The sequence below is a fragment of the Phocoena sinus genome, chromosome 1 (genome assembly GCF_008692025.1).
Source record: "Phocoena sinus isolate mPhoSin1 chromosome 1, mPhoSin1.pri, whole genome shotgun sequence".
NCBI classification, from domain to species: Eukaryota; Metazoa; Chordata; class Mammalia; order Artiodactyla; family Phocoenidae; genus Phocoena; species Phocoena sinus.
The window spans coordinates 68,134,948-68,157,440 of NC_045763.1; the positions used below are offsets into that span (position 1 = coordinate 68,134,948).

Here is a 22,493-nt window from a genome sequence, read left to right on the forward strand (position 1 = left end):
ATCTTTAAAATGGAGATAATATTTACCTTGCAGATTGTTGCAAAGTTTAGCAACAGCATAGGGAAATAACTTAGCACTGGGCCTGGCATACAGTACATACTTTGAAAAGGGCAGCACATAGTAATAATAGCAGCAGTACTTGTTTACCGTAGAGAATATCTGTAGCTCAATAGTCATTTCCCCTCTAAACAGGTCACATCTACCTTTGGCAGAGTTTGGCCTATATTGATCTTAACTTGAAACTTGAAAACTTATTTGAGAATAGACAAAAAGTATTTTCCAGAAATTTGGAGGGCCACTGTACACGACTCTGTGAGTTGAAGTATACCATTTACATGGACTGTAATAGCAATAGCTCCTCCTGGCCTTGTGTGGAGCAGTAGCCCTGGAAATATGCTGGCAAAAACATAGAGGGTCAAAAATATGGCAGCCTCCACAGACCCAGAAGAGAGAAATGCCACTGCCCACACTCACATTGGTTGGTATGTTGAATGCCTGTCTACTTGTTTGATGCTCTCTACAGATCTGTACTCCTGACTTGGTGGTGTTCCTGGCCTGTACCAATCAGAGGCTCAAAGAAAGATTACTGAGGCGCGCAGAGCAACAGGGGCGGCCTGATGACAATTTGAAAGCTACCCAAAGGAGACTAACGAACTTCAAGCAGAACGCTGCTCCATTGGTTAAATACTTCCAGGAAAAGGGGCTCATCATGACAGTAAGTTAGATATACTTTACATGTCTAGTACAAGAGTGATCTTTCAGATTTCTAATTATCCTATGTTCTTCTCATTTAGAAATACTTTTACCTTAAAAAAGTGACTTTTCTTGGGTGGAGATCCAATGAAAAATAATTGGTAATTTTGACCTGATTTGCCTTTATTAAGTCATGATGGTAAAAGCACTTTCACTCTAGTTTAATTGATTTTACAAAAAATGCTAAATTTTAACCTTGGCTAGAATTCTGTGGCCCCCAAATTTTAAAGTATTTTAAAATAATTTTTTGATCATTTTAAGCAATATTGGCCCAGTTTCTCAACTCTTCTGTCTATGAAAACCTAATAAAATTGATAGGCTTATAAACAGAATTGATACAGAGTTATATTAGACTTAAATTGTAAGTTAGACTTTATCATAGGTTACCACATAAAAAAATGAGATTTTGATGGCCCAAAAAGTTATTAAGGGTTTGACTTGTCATAAAGAAGTGATATTGTCTCAAAATGGAAGGCATCGATCTTTCTGCTCCATCGATACAATGCAAATATTAACTTTGTTCATAAATAGTTTGTTTTGTGGTTAATGATACTGAATGTGCCAAAGAAGGATGAAGCTGAATCGCTGGTTAGTACAGTTATTAGAATACAGGAAGCTGAAAGTGAAAACTTAGCTAAATTTATGGTCCCCACACATCAGAGATTCAATTATGGAATAGAGGAGACAGAGGATCGTTGGCCAGCTGAGGCATTTTGCAGAAGAAGACACTAAAACCAAAGCAGCTCGGGGTGCTCCGTGGTGGTAGCAGACCTCGGCATAACCCTCCCTTCAGCCCTTAGCTCCTCTCACGAGACCAGAGATTCTTGTCTAGTGGGGCTACAAGCTGTGGAGAATCTGATGAAAGGGATACATGCCCATCCCAATAAAATGCACATAAGATGCTTTCCATAAATTTTAGGTAAATCTACTGAAGCCCATCCACAGAGCTCCTATGACCTAACAATTTACTGTGTTAAAAATTTCTTCATTAGCCTAAAATGCCCTTAGATTGAAAGAGACAGTCAACGGCATTTGAATAATATCTCTTTGCAGTCTTTTTATCACTATAAAGAAATATTTATTAGAATTTGCCCTTTGAGTCAAAGTTGTCATGTCAGAGAATTATAAATCTGACATGAAAGTTGTCCACAATGCCAGAGTCCATTTATGGTCTAAAAGAGACATTGAGTGACATGAAAGATTCGAGAAAATCAGGGTGGATGTTTCTCTGGCTCTTTTTTGTTGGGGTTGTTTCTCCTGGAAATTAGCAATACTGACTTCTGTGTCGTGTCATAAAAATAGAAATTTATCCTACAGACAAAAGCCCAACTGCAAGCTGCAGAGCCAGAGTTTTAACTGATGTTTGCCAGGCTTAAAGGTATTACCAGAGTGTCTCTGATTACTCCCTGCTTGTCACGTTCATCATCACAAGCAGAAGATATTTCCCAAATGAATGCAGAGTGGGGACTGTTAATCTACTAATATTTTGCATGGAGGTGAAATGCCATTGCCTCTAATTGAGGGAGTCAATAACAATGCAGATGACAGCCTGTAACCTCCCTGCTAAACCCTGATGAGCTTTAAGATAAACGCCTCTAATTACTGGGAGAAGACTTGCAAAAGGTGACTTGAAAGGTGACTTTCAAAAGTCACCTTTTGAAAATCGAACACAAACACAGGCTAAGCTCTGGGAAATGTCACTGGAAATTTTAGTCTGACAAAAGAGTGAGTGCAGTTTCCTGAAGCACATGTCCTCCTTCAGAACCTGGATCATAGGCCGCTCTGGGAATTAAAATATACTTGGTAGCATTTCTGCTTTTAAAGATGCGTTAAATTATTAAAACGGTTATCCTGATTAATCAAAAACATATTACGATTTTAATAAAAATCTGGGAGTTAATAGATTAAACCCAAATATTTCCTTTTCTCTGTAATTATTTTTTCTTTTGCTTCTACCTGCCCCTCCTAATTGATTCATTTATTCATTCAGTAAATATTTATTGAGAACCAGTGGGTGCCAGACCCTCTGCTAGGTGCTAGGGGTGCAATGCTAAATAAACAAAAGGTAAGGATCTTTATTTTATTTCCTGACACACTTCAAACTCCTAGAACAGTGCCTCTCTGGTACACAGTACGTTGCCAGTAACTGAACAGAGCTTGCAGTCTATGGGGAAACAGATATTAAACAATGAGTTATCAAGTGTGATGACTGCTGTAAAGGAGAATGTACAGGGGGGCCTCACACATATGTCGTGCACTACAGGAATGCCCCGTAGTGAGTAGAACAGACTCTCTCCGCCCGCGAGTAGGATTCATCATTGATTTTGGTGTGAGGTTCTTAAAGACCACAGAGACCACATACCTCTCAGTCCAGGTGAGAAACTTTATCTTGGGGCTCCTCTTCCCTAGGGATTTAGAGTCTGAAACCCTTCACCTGGAATCTCAGCTCCACTGCCGTTTAATAAATTCATGGTGCTCTAGGACTCGGTCTCTATAACTTGGAGATGATGTTACTGACCGCATAATGTTGTATGGGTGAAATGAGACAATGCATGTAGCCTGGCAGACGATGACATCACAGAGGTCGTGGTTCGGATGCACCATGTAGCCACATTGCCTGGTCCAGATTCCTGCTGCATCACCTACCACCCGTGTGACCTCCTGAAGGTTACTTATCTTGTCTGTGACTCAGATGCCCGACCCATGCAGTGGGTATGATTATCGGTCCTACCTCAGTGTAATTGTGTGGAGTAAGTGGATATCAAGTGCTTAGAACGGTGCCAGGAATGTTGTAAGTGAAATATAAGTGATTGAAATTATTTTGTAATTTTCGTATTTCCTCCTTTTTCTTCCTTCCACCTCTAATGACCATTTTTGGAACCTACAATTACCACTAACAAATCCGTGCTCTTGGAGGGTACTCTGTTGCCTTTTCTCCCATAGATAAGTGCAAAATGAAGAATTTAGATTTTAAAAACTTTTCCCCAAATTCTCTTTTTTTTTCTTTAAAAGTGTCTGTTAATCAGTTAGATTAACATTGTCCCAGTGTTTTCTTTGACTTCTTTATCACCCGTGTAATCAAGCTATATAATGGGTATGTGTCAATATGGTAGCTGAATTGTAACAGATGTCAACCCATTCCTTTTTCTTTTTCACTTCAACATTAACTGTATCGGTTGGCAGATTTGACTGAAGAACAAATCCAGTTTGAAGACAAAACCTAATCAAAATAGCCAGGAAAACAGGCTGTTGCCTGAATACTGTATCTTATTGACATGGTTCCCATCACATGGACTGCTTCACTTTTATTCTTTTCTAATACTTGTCTGTATACAGTCATCCATGCAAGTATGAATTCTCATCATGTCTTTTACAGCTTTTTGCTCCTAATTAAAGATTAGGATGCTGTGACTTCCCAAAGTTTATCAGAAGTTTTCCTTTGAAGTTTGTTTTAGTATTCCTGGGACTAGGAAAGCTATTTATTTGGTCTTACTGAGTAAGCTATGTCTCATGACATTTTGAAGCTCTTGGATTTCGTGCAACTGTATAAAAACCCCAATAATGTGTCTGCTTAGAGATAATTTTTTACCTTTATTTTATTTAGTTTTTGTTTTAGTCATCTTCACAAGGTGGAACCCTTTTCAAAGAAATAGTGGGAATTCCCTGGTGGTCCAGTGGTTAATACTCTTGTGCTCTCACTGTGGAGGGCCCTTGTTTGATCCCTGGTCAGGGAACTTAAAATTCCACAAGCCGTGAAGCATGGCCAAGAAAAAAAAAAAGAAATATTATTAGTTGAAACAGTTCAAGTCTTTACAAGCTTGATGAACTCTTTAAAAAAATGTGTGCTGTTTTGTTTATATTTTTAAGAAAAGGGTCTTTTTAGATGCTTGAAAAATAATAGGGTAAGATGTAGTGTTTATGTTATTATTTTCCAGAATGTATGTGCCATTGGATAGTCCACTCAGTTGGAACAACACTCAACTTACCAGGGAAATGGTTGCACACTCATGTACATTGAACAAATGCTACCTAATGTGGATGACAGTCAGTGAAGGTCCGCATTTAGTTTTAGACTGTGAAGTAAGCTGATGGTCATTTTTCTTCTGGACTTTTTATAGGAGGAAGCAAGAGAAGCATAACTTAAAAATGAGAAGTAAGCTAGAGTCATAGGACTCTGCTTAACTGACTGGATCTCTTCAGCCAGGAAATGTGAAAGATGTTAAGACAGGATTATTTCTTGTTCACCAACACCAATTTTCCTAGGGAAGCAGGTGAGGGACTAATTATAAACCAGCTTAGCATATAACAAGGCGACATAGGCCAGTGATTCCCTAATTGCAGTAATTAATAGATAGGGAAAAAAATTTTAATGGGGCTAAGATGAAGTTGTTGATTTTTTTTAAGACTTTATTTTTTTAGAGCTGTTTTAGGCCCACAGCAAAACTGAAAGGAGGATACAGAGATTTCTTGTATTCTTCCTGCCCCTACACATGCATGGGCTCCCCCATTATCAACATCCTCCACCAGAGTGTTATATTTGTTACAGTTAATGGACCTATATTGACACATCATAATCTCTCAAAGTTCATAGTTTACCATAGGGTTCACGCTTGGTGTGGTACATGCTATGCTTTTGGACAAATGTACAGTGACATGTACCCATCATTACAATACCATATGGAGTATTTTCACTGCCCTTAAATACCTCTGTGCTCTGCTTGTTCATCCCTCACCCATCCACATCCCCCAGCCTGGCTCATGGCAACCACTGATCTTTTTACCGTCTTCATAGTTTTACCTTTTTCAAAATGTCATATGGTTGGAATCTATATAGCCTTTTCAGATTGGCTTCTTTCATTTTAGTTTCCTCCAATGGCTTGATAGCTCATTTTTTTGGAGCACTAAATAACATTCCATTGTCTGGATATACCACAGTTTATCTATTCACCTACTGAAGGGCATCTTGGTGGCTTCCAAGTTTTTGCAATTATGAATAAAGCTGCTGTAAATATCCATGTACAGATTTTTGTGCGGACGTAAGTTTCAGTTCATTTCAATAAATACCAAGGAGCATGTTTGCTGGTAAGAGTATGTGTACTTTTGAAAGAAACTGCTGAACTGTCTTCCAAAGTGACTGTGCCGTTTTGCATTCTCAGCAGTAACACATTTGGTGTTGTCAGTGTTCCAGATTTTGGCCATCCTAGTAGGTCTGTAGTAGTATCTTGTTTTAATTTGCATTTCCCAAGTTGACTTTTTAAAAAATTTTACTTAATGAGGGCATTAGAAAGGAAAAAAAAATCTATTATTGCCATTGTTTGAAAGGGATATTTTTAGCACAAAAAAATTAGGAATAACGTAGCTCCAAATAAAGTCTCTAAACAAATCTGTTTGACTGTAAGAAAAATTCGCAACATTTGCCTTATTTTTGTCATTTTGTTATCATAACAAAATATCATATCATAAACTGGCATCAGTTCTGGGGAACCCCTGGCACAGAAAACACGTCCCTGTCCAGACCACACTATTAGTGATTCACCAGTCATTGTCCCTGAGCCCCCAGGTAACCCCATTAGCACTACATTTGCTTAATCTGCCCCTATGACTTCCTTCAAATTTGAGAATGTGCCCATGATGTATTTCAAATTTACCACTGAAACTATGTAATTCCCATCCCACCAGGCACTCCTAGCCAGAGAGAAAATAAACAGGAGTAGTAAAAGTTAATTTAGACAGAACTGCTGAATAATTATTTCTTAATTAACTTCAGTTTTCATAGGCATCAACACTAAGATTTTAAATACAAGTACACTTATTCCTAAACTCCTAGCGCACAGCCATTGGTTAATTATCGCCATCTCCACTAGCATCACTGCATGGGGTGGTAGGAAAGAAACCTAAACAGCACAAGCCCTCAGTAAATTCAGCAGCCCGCATAAACAGAAGAAAGGCAATGAAAATACCTGATAACAGTTTACTCAGACAAACCCATACTCCTAAAATTACTAGGAGGAAAATTCTCTTATTGCATCCCAATGCTTGAGGTTGATAAATTTGTAATACGTAACATAATGAAGCTATATTTCCTTTATATAACATCACTGATTATATGCTGTTTAAGCATTCATTGTTACATAACCAAAAGCCCCCACTAATTCCTATTTGGTGGATTTAGTAACTAAGATAGAAAATAGTCAGGGAGAAGTTTTCAAAGGTTAATAAATAGGAAAGGCTATGGGGGTATTCTGTAAGATATTTGCTTGGGTGATGGTGGTATATACGTGCACCCGGATATATGGCCCTCTGAATTGTTTTAAATTCAAAGTACTTTTTCATACAGATGAAATTATTTCCAAAACAGAACAGACTCACAGATGTAGAGAATGAACTTATGGTTACCGAGGGGGCGTGGGTGGGAGGGATAGATTGAAAGTTTGGGATTGACGTGCACACACTGCTATATTTAAAATAGATAACCATGCAACTTCCCTGGTGGTCCAGAGCATAAGACTCTGCGCTCCCAATGCAGGGGGCCCGGGTTCGATCCCTGGTCAGGGAACTAGATCCCACATGCTTGCCACAACTAAAGATCTCACGTGCTGCAACTAAGACCTGGTGCAGCCTAAATAAATAATGAAATAAATAAATAAATATTTTTAAAAAGACAAAGGAAAAATATATTTAAAAAATAAAGTAGATAACCAACAAGGAACTACTGTAAAAATAAATAAATAAATAAATAAATATTTTAATTCAAAGTATTTTAAATCTAGTTGACAGTACTTTCTGGCATCAAACCTAATACTGATAGAGCCTCAATGTGAAGCACCCCAAAGAAACATGAGAAATATCCATTTTTGGCTTGACTTAAGAGCAGCTTATAAAAAATCACACTGTCTGGGCAACAGGCATTTATCAAATCTTACTGTGTGCAAAGCTGGCAAGACAGTGCTGCCCTAGAAAAAGTACCATGGCCTACTTTAGGAGGGTACTATCTCTGTGGGTTAGTCAGTGGGACCCATTTAATTTACCTAGTGACACAGACCTTTGTATCCTGGCTTTAAAATATCCAGAACTATATTGAAAAGTGAATCTGATTACTTTCATAACTGTCATTATTGTGGGCTCTAAAAACTAAAAGACGATTATGATACCAGTTTCATTCTCGGCTCTTTTATATAGAGAAAGGAAAATAAAAGCACTGAGAGAACACTATTTGCTCATAAAGTGGCAACCTACTTGTAGCAAAGTAACATCCACATTCGGGGGCAAATTATGCTGGTTCCTAAACAGCATCAAAACAAAAGGGAGAACAAGCAGATACTGTATTTACAGCTAATCCTGTCGTTCTGTCTTAGTAACAAGCAAGCACTCTGACCCACAACTTTTCCATACCCAAAGCTCACTCAGTATCAGACCTATCCATACTCCACTGTCAGAGAGCAAACTAAATGGCTCAGAGAATGTAGCTCCTTTCAAAGTGGGAAATTGATGCCAACCACATGGCAAACCTATCGTTGGTGCCTGATGAGAAGAGCTCTCACACCAACAAATGCAAGATACTCATTGTGATGTTTCATACAGATGTTTACAGGAAAAATGAGGACGAACTTAAAGAATGAACATGGTTCCATCCCCAAAAGGATATAAGATATTTTTCTGCTGATTTTATTATTACAAATACCCATGAAACAGAGTCCAAAAAGCTCTATGCACTACTCTTTAATCAGCTAAAGTATAAACTAGGGTCCTTACATGATAACCATGAAATAAGTAGTATGGATAAAATCAAGATAATATTCAAGTGAACACCTGTGGAAAATTCACATTAAGAAAATCCCAATTCCAAGAACTATTATTGACAAGTCTACCTAAGAACACTTTAGTTTAAGGCCTGGGGCTGCCTTCTACAATAGCTTGTCTTTATTTATAATTTTTTTTTAAGTAAAATAAAGCAGATTAGTAGATAGTTGGTAGCTGAATGTCATGTCACACTAACAGCTTCTTGTAAACTCTTGTTTCAACTCCAGTTCCTGACAGGAAAATGTACACACACACACACACGCGCGCGCACACACACACACACACACACATTTTCAGCTGGTCACTTCTCCAGGAGAAGCTCTCTGATCAGAACAATAATTATGATAATAGTGTCAGCAAGGGCTTCCCTGGCGGCTCAGTGGTTAAGAATCCGCCTGCCAATGCAGGGGACACAGGTTCGAGCTCTGGTCCAGGAAGATCCCACATGCCGTGGAGCAACTAAGCCCACGAGCCACAACTACTGAGCCCATGTGCCACATCTACTGAAGCCCATGCTCCTAGAGCCCATGCTCCGCAATGAGAGAGACCACCGCAATAAGCCCATGCACCGCAACAAAGAGTAGGCCCTGCTCGCCACAACTAGAGAAAGCCCGTGCACAGCAACAAAGACCCAACACAGCCAAAAATAAATAGATTGATTAAATTTTTTAAAAAAATAGTGTCAGTGAACATTCCACACTTCCAGAATTAGATCTTAATTTATTTTAATATTTTATACTGAAACTTATCAGAAACATGAGTAAGAAAATAATATTTTTTGTAAAGTTCTTGGACTAAATTCTTTCTGTTTCAGATGAAACTAATTGGGATTGATCGATATTTTTAAACAGAGACACTGTAGCTAAATTAAGTGACCAAAAATAAAAAAGTAGACAAAAGAAAAGAAAAAGAACAGGCATTTAAGACTTACCAGTGAGCAAAATACAAGAACATATTATGAATAGATGGTGTCAAAAAACAATAGCTAACAACGTATAAGTGCTTAATATGTGCTTGGTACTATTCAAAATGCTTCACATGTGGTAGGTCCTTAATCCTCACCAGATCTCCATGAGTCTGATATTATTATCATCTCCATTTTGTAAATGAGAAAGCTGAAGCACACCAAAGTGTAGCTGGTCCAGGATCCCATAAAAGCAGCAGAGCCTTGGCCCAGACGCAGAGCGCTGACCCCAGAGGCAGCACCTGTGATTGCTATGTTGTCCCTTCATTGAAACAGGCACTTATGCACTCTGGATCTTGAAGAGAAAGCCCATTACTGCTTTCTCCAGGCATTTATCATTTGATAAGCACCTCTATTCGGCTGTAATCGCTTCATTTATGTTTCTTTGGAAAGAATAAAAGAGAAAGTTAATTCTGTTGGTGCATTACACTGAGAGGTTTTTCAAAAAGTAATATTACTAGATAACAGATGTAAAATAATTAAGATAATTCATAAAATTGATTAATCTGAGCACACATTACAAGAAGAGAATTTTACTGGGAATGGCCAGTTATTGGGCCTTGTATATATATATATATTTTTGCGGTATGCGGGCCTCTCACTGCTGCGGCCCCTCCCGTCACGGAGCACAGGCTCCGGATGCGCAGGCTCAGCGGCCATGTCTCACGGGCCCAGCCGCTCCGCAGCATGTGGGATCTTCCCGGACAAGGGCACGAACCCGTGTCCCCTGCACTGGCAGGCGGACTCTCAACCACTGTGCCACCAGGGAAGCCCAGGCCTTGTATTTTTTTTTATCTACACTACCCATCATTTCTGATCTTGCTCAGTTCTACAAATCAAATGTAAAACCATGGCTGCAGTTCTGCTTCAGGCAAAACCCTATCCTTATCTACTTGGAGTTTTATAATTCATCTTCCCCATTATGACAGTCCTTTTATAGTCATCTATTCAAACAGTTTTATTGAGGGCCTATCGCATGTCAAACAAAGGGACCACATCAGGCGCTGTAGAGAATAGAAAGATGATATGGAGGTAGATCTGCCTTCAAGGAGTTTGTGTGCAGGCAATAACATAAACATAAATAACTTGAATATAGTACAGGAGGGGGTAAGTGTCACACTCAGAGGTGTAATAGGCCAGGAAGAGTCAGGGTCAGGGAAGTGACTTACTCCTGGAAAGATTAAGAAAGGCTTTCCTAGAAACATTGGCGCTTGTGGATTGGGGAAGAGAACCCAGAAATGGAAAGGAAGGGCATTATAAGCAGACATGAACAGACACAAGGTGGGGAGGGTATATGACGAAGTAGTGAGAATTAGAAAGGTAGGGGGGACAGATGTGCTGAGATCAAAATGAGGAAGGCCCTGAAGTGCTCAGCTAAGGAGGAAGGGTTATTCTATGGGCAGGGGTGAGCTTTAAAGGCTCTGAGCAAGGGAATGACACAACTAGAAATATAAACTCGTAGCTGTGTGTAAAACATTGAATGGAGAAAGCATCTGGAAGGGATTTGATAAGGACCTAAGCTGGGATGGTGACTGTGGGTGCCACAGGGTTTTACTTCTCCATGGGGCAGAACCTACAACCATCTGGAACCAACCGCAAATGTGGGAGGAACCAAAAAAGTGCTTGAGGAAGAATAGCACGCATAAATCACCTGCATATGAGATGTAACATCCATTTTACCAATTTAATTATTTTGATTTCTTATTTGGACAGCATTCATGCCAAAGTTGAAAGAAAAGAGGATGGGAAAAGAAAACTAATGTACTAAGGATTGTGATTAGCTAAAGCATTGTAAAGTGACATGAAAATCCAAGCAAAGAGACAGCAGAGTCCCTTGAATTTCCAATTATTCTTTCCACAAATAGTTGTTTCAAAATAACTCATTGAGTAAATAAATTAATAAATTTAGTAAATACTTACAGATATATTTGGAACCATTTATTTTCATGGCAGAGAGCCCTATACATTTTACAGATATGAGGACATAGTTCCATTAAACCACTGCACAGTAGTCAGTTATAATCACAAATATAAGGTTTGTACCTGTTAATGATATGTTTGATTACAAGTAACAGAATAGCTGAATAGCTATGGCTTAAACAAACAGGTTTATTTGACTTGTGTAAAAATAAGTACAGAGATGGATGATCTAAGGCTAGTACAGTGACTTAATGGTGTCATCAAGGAACCAGGCTCCTTCTATCTTTCTGTTCCACCCTCTTTGACGTGTTTCTTCATTGTAGCAAAATGGCTGCTGCTGCTCTAGTCATCAAATCCAGAATTCCAAATAGGACCAAGAGGTTAGGGCAAAAGGCTGGGTAACCATATCTATTACCCTTTGCTAAGAAAGCAAGAGCTTTCCCATAAATCCCCTCTCTCTCCCTCATTGACTCACACTTAGGTCTCATCAGTCAGAACGAGGTCACAGGTTTCCCGCTGCCTTCAAGAGAGGCTGGGAAATGAATTATTTAGCTTCCCAGCCTCTGATGTAGAGGAAAGCAAAGGAAAAGAGTTAGGATAAATGTTAAATAAACCAACCTGCAATAACCACTACAAGGTTTAAAAAAAATTCCATTTTCTTGGTTTAAAAAGATATTGGGAAATACATTTGCTACGAATTCTGTCCAAAATAGTTTGAGTAGGAGGTGTCTGTGCTTCGTAATAGCTACATTTCAGTAAGTACTTTTAATATTCCAGGACCTTTATCCACTTTATATCCAAGTCTCACAATCGCCCTTAAAGTTTAATGAAGGGAACAGGTTCAGAGATGTTCAGGAACATACCATAAATGCCAGAGCCAGTAAATGAGGGTGCTGAGGTTTGAAATAGGTCCTGTCTCACAGAGTCCACTCGGTTAATAACAAGGGATTGAGCCAGACTTGCAGCCATGAAAAGAGTTAACCTCCCTCTCAAAATAGTCAGGAAAGGGACTTCCCTGGTGGCGCAGTGGTTGAGAGTCCGCCTGCCGATGCAGGGAACACGGGTTCGTGCCCTGGTCCGGGAGGATCCCACATGCCGCGGAGCTGGGCCCGTGAGTCATGGTCGCTGAGCCTGCGCGTCCGGAGCCTGTGCTCCGCAACGGGAGAAGCCACGACAGTGAGAGGCCGGCGTACCGAAAAAAAAAAAAAAAAAACAGTCAGGAAAGATATTGATAAAGCCATAGTAATGGGAATGACAAGATGTTATTGACTGAGAAATCTAATTCTAGGAGAAATGGAGAAGGACTAACATACTAGATCAAATGCTATGCCAGCTCGTTACCTCTTTTAATCTTTACCACTTTTAATCACTCAAACCTGTTAGGTAGGTATTAAAATTATTTAATGCCTTGGATGTGCCAGGTGTTATAGCTAACTTAGCTGATTTCGGGTAAAGACAAGAGCTTTGCTATCCTTTCTCAGATAAATCCTAAACTGTACAACCTGACTCTTGCCTCACCCACTTTTTGTCTCACTCTGACATTACTCTTCTGTCTCCGGTCTACCCTGCATCACCCTTCAGACTCAGCACGCGCTGTTGTCTCATCTGCTATGACTGGCTCCCCTCTCATCCTGCCTCTCACCTAGCCAGCCTCTGGAAGCCTCAGTCCCAAGGGTGGTGCTTCCACCTCGTTTACCCTGACCTAGCAGGTGAGGCATAGACAGATATGCAGACATGCCCCTGCTCTGAAGGAGCTCAGGTGGAAAGGGGGAGAGAGGGGATAAACGAGTGGCCTCAAAGCATCTGACCATTATGATGATAGAAGGATGCACAAAGGGCTGCAAGGTGGAGCAAATTGTCTCTGCCTTCTCCATGGTAACTCCTGTGGGACAGAATGAAGTCCGAACACTCTGGACAATCTGTGGACCTTACTCGACGCATTCAAGGAAGTAATCAGACATTTGAAATTACTGAGTGAGGAGTCCTGGTCATTACCAAGTTCAGGATTGGAAACAGAAAGAGGTGGACAGAAGAGACTGAATCAAAGGCTGAACAGCCAGGGAAGGAGTGAGGAAATAAAAGAAATTTTGTATTAACCATTCTAATTTCTTGTTGATTGCCCCTTCCCTAATTTAGGAATTTAATTGCATACAGTATCAAATAAACTTTAAAATCTACTCATTCATCAATTTCTTTTTAAGCAATTGTTTTGAGATTTCTAGTTAATAGGGGGTACTCAAATATTAATGAAGACATTGATTTCTGGCCTTCAGATCTTCTATATGAAGTAGCAAAACAACCCTGAATTTAAAAGGACGTCTGTAGAAAAGAAACCTGGGTGTGCCTAAGTCGTAGCTGTTCTCTTCAGTAACCAGCTTAGCAGGGACTGTGCAGCCAGAGCAGTACCAGATACACAGAGTGCTTTAAAATATCAATATTTGTTGAATTAATGCATTAAGTTATGAGTTGCAATTGAATGAGTTAGTTCTAATAAGTTTAGTGGTAACAAGACCTTGTTTAGACTTCATTCATTTGGATTGGATAAGTAGCTTTTCAGTAGTGTTTTAAACTCAAGTTTTCAAAAATTCATGCTTTCCCCTATGGTCTGGCCTCTAACCATTGCCAATTCACAGGTTACTTGAAGGTGTCAGCAACCTTGAGAGATTTCTCAGAAAATACTAAGTATTGCTTCAAACAATTTCTACAATTGCTGTCAAATTCAGGATCAAGGAAGAAAAAAAGAAACAATGGATTTTTTTTAAGAATCTTGTTTCTTTTTTAAAATATTTATTTACTTATTTTATTATCCATTTATTTATTTTGGCTGAGCCGGGTCTTAATTGCAGCATGAGGGATTTTTAGTTGTGGCATGGGGACTTCGTAGTTGCTTCTTTTTTTTTTTTAATTTATTTATTTAAAAAAATTTAATTGGAGTATAGTTGCTTCACCATATTTTTAGTTTCTACTGTACAGCAGAGTGAATCAGTAATATGTATACATATATCTCCTCTTTTTTGGATTTCCTTCCCATTTAGGTCACCCAGAGCATTGAGTAGAGTTCCCAGTGCTATACAGCAGGTTCTCATTAGTTAATTATTTTATACATCGTATCAATAGTGTATGTATGTCAATCCCAATCTCCCAATTTAGTTGCTTCTTAGTTGCGGCATGCCGGCTCTTAACTGCAGCGTGCATGCGGGATCTAGTTCCCCGACCAGGGATCAAACCTGGGCCCCCTGCATTGGGAGCACAGTCTTATGCACTGGACCACCAGGGAAGTCCCAAGAATCTTGTTTCTTACCTGAAAATTTAGTTTGAAAATATTGAGATTGTTATGCAATGGGAAATGTGATTTTTCTTCTATCCTGAAACTTCTGCTTAAAAATGTGAATACAGACATGACCATCATTTGATACATACTTGATAATGTTTATTTTTAGTTTTTCTACCACGGCTTTAGAGTTCATATGTTCATGATAAATTCATTCTGACAGAAGTCCCAAAAGATTATATGATCCCTTACAACTGAATTCAGTAGTAATTTCTAACTAAACCCTCTCTCTCTCAGAAGATCTTAAAGCTCGGGTGCAATCCTCTTCGCTCTATTAGCAATGTTGGATGACTGCAGCTTCTGATTGCGTTTTCATTTCATCAATTCCATCTGAATTTCTAAAACACTGAAATTTGTTATTAACAATACCAACTAATTAATTTCCTAAAATTGTATGGGTAGACAATTCCATAATGGCACTGCTCTACTCCATGTTCTGTGAAATGATAGCTCTGCTTTAAAACTGGAAGAGAAGAGAAAAATCATAGGAAACTTCAGTTGGCTCAAATTATTTTCTCCTACTTGTAGTTGCTCACACACTGCATTCTCTTGAGCTGGGGGCTGTTGCCCGAGCTTTTCCCTCTCCCTGCAGTCCTGATCATCTTTGCCACCGCGTTGACCTCGCTGGGCTGTTACACTCGAGATGGCTTCCTCTGGGAATCCACTCTGTCTGGGACAGATGGCTCCACCTATGAGATCTCCAACACCCCTTTTGATTCCTATCATGACAGTTATTACCCTATTTTATAATTCTACTTCTTTATAATTCTAGTATCTTTCAACTATAATTCTACTGTCTTTATAATTTCACTGTCTACTTTCTTTTGTATCACTTTACTGTTGTGTTCAATATTTTATTTCTAGCACCTAACTTGGAGCCCATAAGTCCATATATGGGGGGAGGGAGCAAAAACAAAGCCAAAAAACACCTTTCACCTTTTTTCGCATCTTTGCAGTTAATCCTAGGTTACATCTTTTAAGTATTCTACAGGAATTCCCTGGCAGTCCAGTGGTTAGGACTCTGTGTTCTCACTGCCAGGGACCGAGGTTCGATCCCTGTTTGGGGAACTAAAATCCCACAAGCCATGCAGCCAAAAAAAAAAGAAAAGAATTCTAGTCTCTACATTGCCCTAAACATGCTTTGTTTTCCTTTTAAGTGTTAGGTCTCTTGATTTAAAATTTAACTCTTAAACTGCACATCAGATTTTGATTATTTTGTTTTTGTTGTTCCACACTCTCATGAGGTAAATTAGAATTCTTCAAATAATGCAAATTTCAGAAAGAATGTGCAATGTTTGAAGCAAAAGTTCCATGAGGGAAAGTATTTTGAGTGATTTCTTTATCACTAATATCCCAAACTCCTAGAACACTGTCTGGCATGTAGTAGATGCTCAATAAATATTTACTGAATGAAACATAGATTTAAACCAACACCCTAATCACATACTGGATTGGAGACATAAAGAGAAAAAGATGAACATGGCCAGACAAGTGAAAACAGCACCATTTATCAACAGAGAAAAACAAGGCCAGTGATTAAAAACTCAGAGGCAAACCGATCATGGTTGTAGGCCTCTAACCAGCTCTTGGCCTTGCACAAGTTACAGAAACTCTCAGGTCCTCAGTTATGATATTGGAAAACTGAATCTCATATTACATACCTCCTAGGTAGGCTGTGAAGATTAAGGGAGAAAAGGTAATTAAAGCATTCAATACAGTGCCCAGCAGAGAGAAAGCACTAATCAGGCATGGCTGTTATTATTATTTGGATGGTACTGCCACTGCACTGGCCAGAAGTATTATTAATGCTATAGCAACCACATGTGCTGTGCTACTTTCTTATCTTGATTCTTTCATTACATCAGATTTATGACAAGAGAAAAATTCCTGTGATCCAGAGACATTTTTTAAAGGTACCTGTTGCAGCTCCTGTGAAATGATGAACTAAAAAAATTGAACCCAGCTGGAAGAAGCGTTGCCAAACCTCTCACCAGCTGTAAAAGCCCTTCAGAAGCTATTTTATAGACTCTTGATGTTGATTTCTTTTTTCTCTCTTTTCTTCTTCCAAGCTTGCTTTCACTTGGAAGCAAATCTCTTCCTTGATTTCTTTCCCCTTTCTCCCTCCCTGAGAATGGTCTCAGACACCAAGAACCATGGGTAGGGCTGCTGGTTCCATACATTTGTTCATGCCTGTATCATTCAAAAACCCTGCTCAATTTCTAATATATTCAAAGGAACCCCGTGCTAGGAAAATACTACAAGGAACTCAATGATAAATATGACATTCAGCAAAACATAGTGTGGTATCAGGGGCCAAAGGCTGGCTTTTTTTTTTTTTTTTTTTTTGGCCACACCGCGCAGCATGCGGGATCTTAGTTCCCTGACCAGGGACCAAACCCATGCCCCCTGCAGTGAAAGCACGGATTCTTAACCACTGGACCACCAGGGAAGTCCCCAAAGGCTGGCTTTGAAGTCACAAAGACCAGGGTTTGAATCCCGGCAAGTTTCTTAACTCCTCTGAACTGGAGTGTCCTCATCTGTAAAATGGGGCTGGAGTTAACTGACTTGCAAGATTAATTAAGGTTAGAAATAATATGAATAAAGGACTCATATCACATGGGTGGTTAAATAAATGACATCTGGGGCTTCCCTGGTGGCGCAGTGGTTGAGAGTCCGCCTGCCAATGCAGGGGACACGGGTTCGTGCCCCGGTCCGGGAGGATCCCACATGCCGCAGAGCGGCTGGGCCCGTGAGCCATGGCCGCTGAGCCTGCGTGTCTGGAGCCTGTGCTCCACAACGGGAGAGGCCATGGCAGTGGTAGGCCCGCGTACCGCAAAAAAAAAAAAATAAAAAATAAATGACATCTGCAGTTATTAGTGTAATCCATAGTCCGAGCTCTAAAACACTTAGAAAAAGTCTAATAAAAATATGTCCAAAATATTCATAATGAATAATAGCTTACATTTGTTGAGCACTTCACTGTGCTGAACAACATCATGCAAGTATGTTCTAGGAGGATGACTACACCCAGTGGTAAATTCATCGTGTGCTCATAATGTCTAAGGTGTATCCATTCAAAGTGATGGATTCCATGGGAAAGCAGAAATCCACTTCTGAAAACCACTCATTACTTTTCAAAATGACTAAATCAGGAGACAACACCAACAGCTACTTATTTTAATGGAGACATTTTTCAGAAGAAATGTCAACCACAAATCTGTCTTGGCAGATGCATGCTGTTATTTTCTATCCTTTTCCTTCTCAACATTGGCAAGCAGAGCTGCCTGAAGGATGAGCAGCTTTCAAGTTTCAATCCAGAGGATTAAAAATGGAGTCTGTTTACTTCTGTTTTTAATTCTTTTTATGTAAAAATTTTAATCCTCCTTTTGAAAACAAGTGATATTTGTGGAGAGGGTGTGTGTGTATGCCTACATGTGAGTGGGTGCTGGAGGTAAAGAATGCAGACAAGTATAAGGAGAAAATAAAAAGCATGCATTATTCTGCAACCCAGAAAAAAACGCTGTTAACATTTTGGGTCTTTTCCATGCAGTGTTTTTCTATGATATTTTGATAGTATGGTAGCTGCAATCATATTGTGCTATACATTAAACATTTTTTAACTTAAAGTTATATGATGGGGCTTCCCTGGTGACGCAGTGGTTGAGAGTCCGCCTGCTGATGCAGAGGACACAGGTTCGTGCACCGTTCTGGGAAGATCCCACATACCGCGGAGCGGCTGGGCCCGTGAGCCATGGCCGCTGAGCCTGCGCGTCCGGAGCCTGTGCTCCTCAATGGGAGAGGCCACGGCAGTGAGAGGCCCGAGTACCACAAAAAAAAAAAAAAAAAAAATGTATCATGAACATGTTTGCAAGATATTTATTTTTCCTTTTAAAGCCGTAATAGTAATGAATAACCTAGTGTACCTACTTCAGAGAATTGACATGAAGTCCAGATTAGAAAAGATGTGAGGGTCCTTTGTAAGTCACTTGTAGAGCACACAAATGAGATTATTATTTATTCTGATCCATATGATTTGAGGCGTCAAAAAGCCCATATTTATTATGCATTTACAGAGCACTCTGCAAACCACTGTGGGGATCCAGAAAAGACTTAACACAGCTCCTGACCCCAGAGAGTTCACAGTCTGGTCCAAGAAATGAAGCTAAAATATGAAAACATTAGAGAAAAGCAGAGGGTTAAGCTCTTCTTTTGACTATGAGTAGAACTTAGCCTAATTATTTAAAAAGAGTTCTCAGATCTTGAATTCCTTCTATCCTTGGCTCTTTCAATTTTAAAATGAGTCATGCTTCAGAGAATTATTTTTTTCTTACCTCAGACATAATTATAATTTTACCCCCAATAATGTGATTTGCCAGTTGAATAGTAAATTTCCAGCCCATCTTGGAAAAAAAAAAAAAAAAGAAAGAGAAAAAGGAAAGAAAAGGTCTATTTTTGTAAACTCAGATCATTTATAATGATTTGTTTAAATTAAAACTAGTATTTTATAGAGAAAGACCCCTGGACTAAAAAAAAAAAAAAAGAATTATAAAACAAGAAAGCTTCTTAAGATTCTGTTATTTTATGTTACAGAAAAAAAATCTAAACTATTTTTTTTGCCAGAAGCATATAAGGGGTATTTTTACATAATTATGTTACTATGGAAAATTCGCATGTTTGGTTATGTCTGAAAGGTGGAATTAAGAATAATTTTTATCTTTTTTCTTCTCTTTTTCTACAAATTTTTCTACTATAATATGTATCCTGTTGATAATCTAGAAAAAAGAAAATTACTAAGAACTCATACGCTCAAAGATCAAAAATAACATTGTCAACCAGTTTAAATAAATAAGAAGTGGGAGAATTCAGCTCAAATAAACAAAACACAGCAATATGATATCTACAGGAAACCAGTGCAATATTTTCCATGAGGGAAAAGTACATACTAAGCTTCCTTGAACTCTACAGAACCTCTCCCCAGATGATTCACTAGCTTTCCTTCAAATTATTTATTTGGTTTCACGGTATGTCAAACAACTGTCAAATTCAGCGGCAGTGTTTTTTCTCTCTCCATGAAGTCTACTGGGAATTCATGCTATCAAAGTTGTCCAAAGTTAAATAACTTCGTCAGAGCCAGGAATTGAATTAACAGACCAAGGGATAGATCTTGGATTAGCTGAGGCTCAGGGATAAATTGGGAAAGGGACCAAGTAGAGAGTTTAGCAAGATGTAGAAAATGCAGGAATAGCATAGGAAAAAAGTTAAATGAAACAGTCAGCAGAAGGAGAAAGAAATGGATTTTCTTAGGGCTCAGCCCAAGGAAGGCACTAGGTTGTTTGACCATTCATTAATTCAATAAGTATGTATTGTTGGTGGTGATTAGATTACATAAAGAGCAATAGAGTCTTAATTAAAAGCAACATCTGAAGGCTGGTAGAGGAAGATGAGGCAAGGAGGGGAAGAGAAAGTAGTCAAAGATGGGGGAGAAAAGGAGAACCGAGTACCATACCTATACCATACCTAAATTAAAAGTGCTCCAGGAAGAGAGGCATCAACTGTCCAAAGTTGCTTCTGTGGGAAGTCAAGTAAGATGAGGACTGATAAAAACCTGTTCCTGTTATAAATTGGAGGGTAGTTACAGAATTTTATTGTCCATTGCTCGTTTGGAGTAGACACCAGATAGGAGTAAGCAGTGGAATAAGTGGGAGGTGAGAAGAGAGCTGGATAGGCAGGTGTCAGAAACTCAAGGCATTTGACTGTGGGGGAAAAGAGAAAAATAAAGCAGTAGTTAGATGGAAGAGTGTAGCTGAGGAAACAGTTGTTGCTTTTGTTTTACATCCATTGCTTTTGTTTCAGAGAGGGGAGACTTGAGTGAGTTTCAATGCTGGTGGAAGGGACATGGTTGAAAGGAAGAGGCTGACACGACCCCATGAATGTAAGAAGCCTTATCTAAAAGTCTAGAACAGGTCCAAACCAGCAATTCAACCAATTTCAACAAATATATGTTAAGTCTTTGTAGGCTAGGAATCAAAACTGAACAAGTTCCCTGCTTTTTAGAAACTACAGCTTGATAGCAACTCACAGGAAGAGAATCTATTCAGGGGAAGAGACAGGAAGCCACATAATTAATGTGTCAAAATAAAATCCAGAAGACAATTACCAGAAGAACAGGACAGACAATAAAAGCCCACGAACCAGTACGAAATCTCCTGAACACTCCCCACACAGGCCGTCCCAATTCATCCTCCAGCCTTCGCCCCTCTTGCCTAAGTTGCCCTTTCTCTTCCGTTCTTCCTTTCAGATCCTATCTTTTGTCCCTGGTTATTTCACCTCTTTTCCCTGACTATTCCAGCCTCTGTCAGCCTCCTCTGTTTCTGAATTCCTTTACCACTTAACATGTGTACTGCACAGTTCAGCTCTTAACTATTTTCTGGGAGACAGTGTTGTATTAAGGGAAGGAACCCCAACTGCATGGTCTCAAAGTGACCTGGGTCAAATCCAGCCTGTATCACTCCCTACACGCAAGACCTGAGCAAGTCCTGCATCTAGTTTCTCCATCTCTAGAATGAGCAGGTAAATCTACCTCTGAAGGTCACTATCAAGAGTACATGAAATATATATATGTGTAACTGATTCACTTTGCTGCACACCCGAAACTAACACAACACTGTAAATCAACTATACTCCAATAAAACTTAAAAAAAAAGCATACATGAAATAATATTTATCAGGCAACTGAAACAGTCTGGGTTCTTGACCCAGACTGTGTGTGTTAGACTCTGGGTTCTACTGGGGCATCTTGGGCAGGTTACTTAACCTATCTGGGGTTCAAATTCCTCCTATATAAAAGGAGTTTCTAACTGCTGCCTACCTCATAGAGTTGTTGAAAGAATGAGGCAGTATCAATAAAGTTCTTAAAACATCACTAGGCATGTAATAAGTACTATGTAAATGTTTGCTGTTATTATTATTTTCTTCCCTGCCGTGTATTATTAGACTAAAAAATAGTTTACTTAAAATGTTTGCTACTCACCCTTTAGCAATATTAGCAATAGTTCTAGTTTTCAGGTAATTTCATTTCAGTGAGCACAGTGTTTTACTTTTTAAGAAACTTCTGTGTTGTTTTGACTTTTCTGTTTATTATGTGTATTTAAAGCATTAAGCTCTCCACTTGGCATCAGTCTGATCCCTTTTCTTAGCTTGTAATTATCCTATACATAAAAACAAAGGGTTAGAAATAATTAACTAAAATAATAAAGCTATAAATTATGCAAATTACAAAAATTTTTAAAAGTACTCCAACAGAAGTCTTACTCTGAGCAGGCTATTAGCCAATGCACAGAAGAAAGAAAAATGATCAACAAGCACATTGTAAAAACTTTTTACTTCACTAGTCATCAGAAAACTCAAATCAACAGTAAAACTGTTTTGTTTTTGTTATTGAAGCGTAGTTGATTTACAATGTTGGTCACTTTCTGGTGTACAGCAAAGTGATTCAGTCATATTTTTTTTCCAGATTCTTTTCCATTACAGTTTATTGCAAGATACTGAGTATAGTTCCCTATGCTGTACAATAGGACTTGTTGTTTATCTATTTTATATATAGCAACTTGGATCTGCCAGTCCCAAACTCCTAACTTATCCGTCCAACCCCACCTTTCCCTTTTGGTAACCATAACTTTGTTTTCTATAAAATTCTATTTTTATGTGTCAAATTAAAAGAGATTA

At 38.9% G+C, this 22,493-nt stretch overlaps 1 protein-coding gene across 1 annotated transcript in view; it reads left to right on the plus strand.

Annotated features, from left to right (window-relative positions):
* Positions 1 to 22,493, plus strand: part of AK5 (adenylate kinase 5) — a 236,776-nt gene that overhangs the window by 50,369 nt on the left and 163,914 nt on the right. The window contains exon 6 of the mRNA XM_032629168.1: positions 524 to 715. Within this exon, the coding sequence (XP_032485059.1) occupies positions 524 to 715 (192 nt within the window). The remainder of the gene's footprint in view (positions 1 to 523; positions 716 to 22,493) is intronic.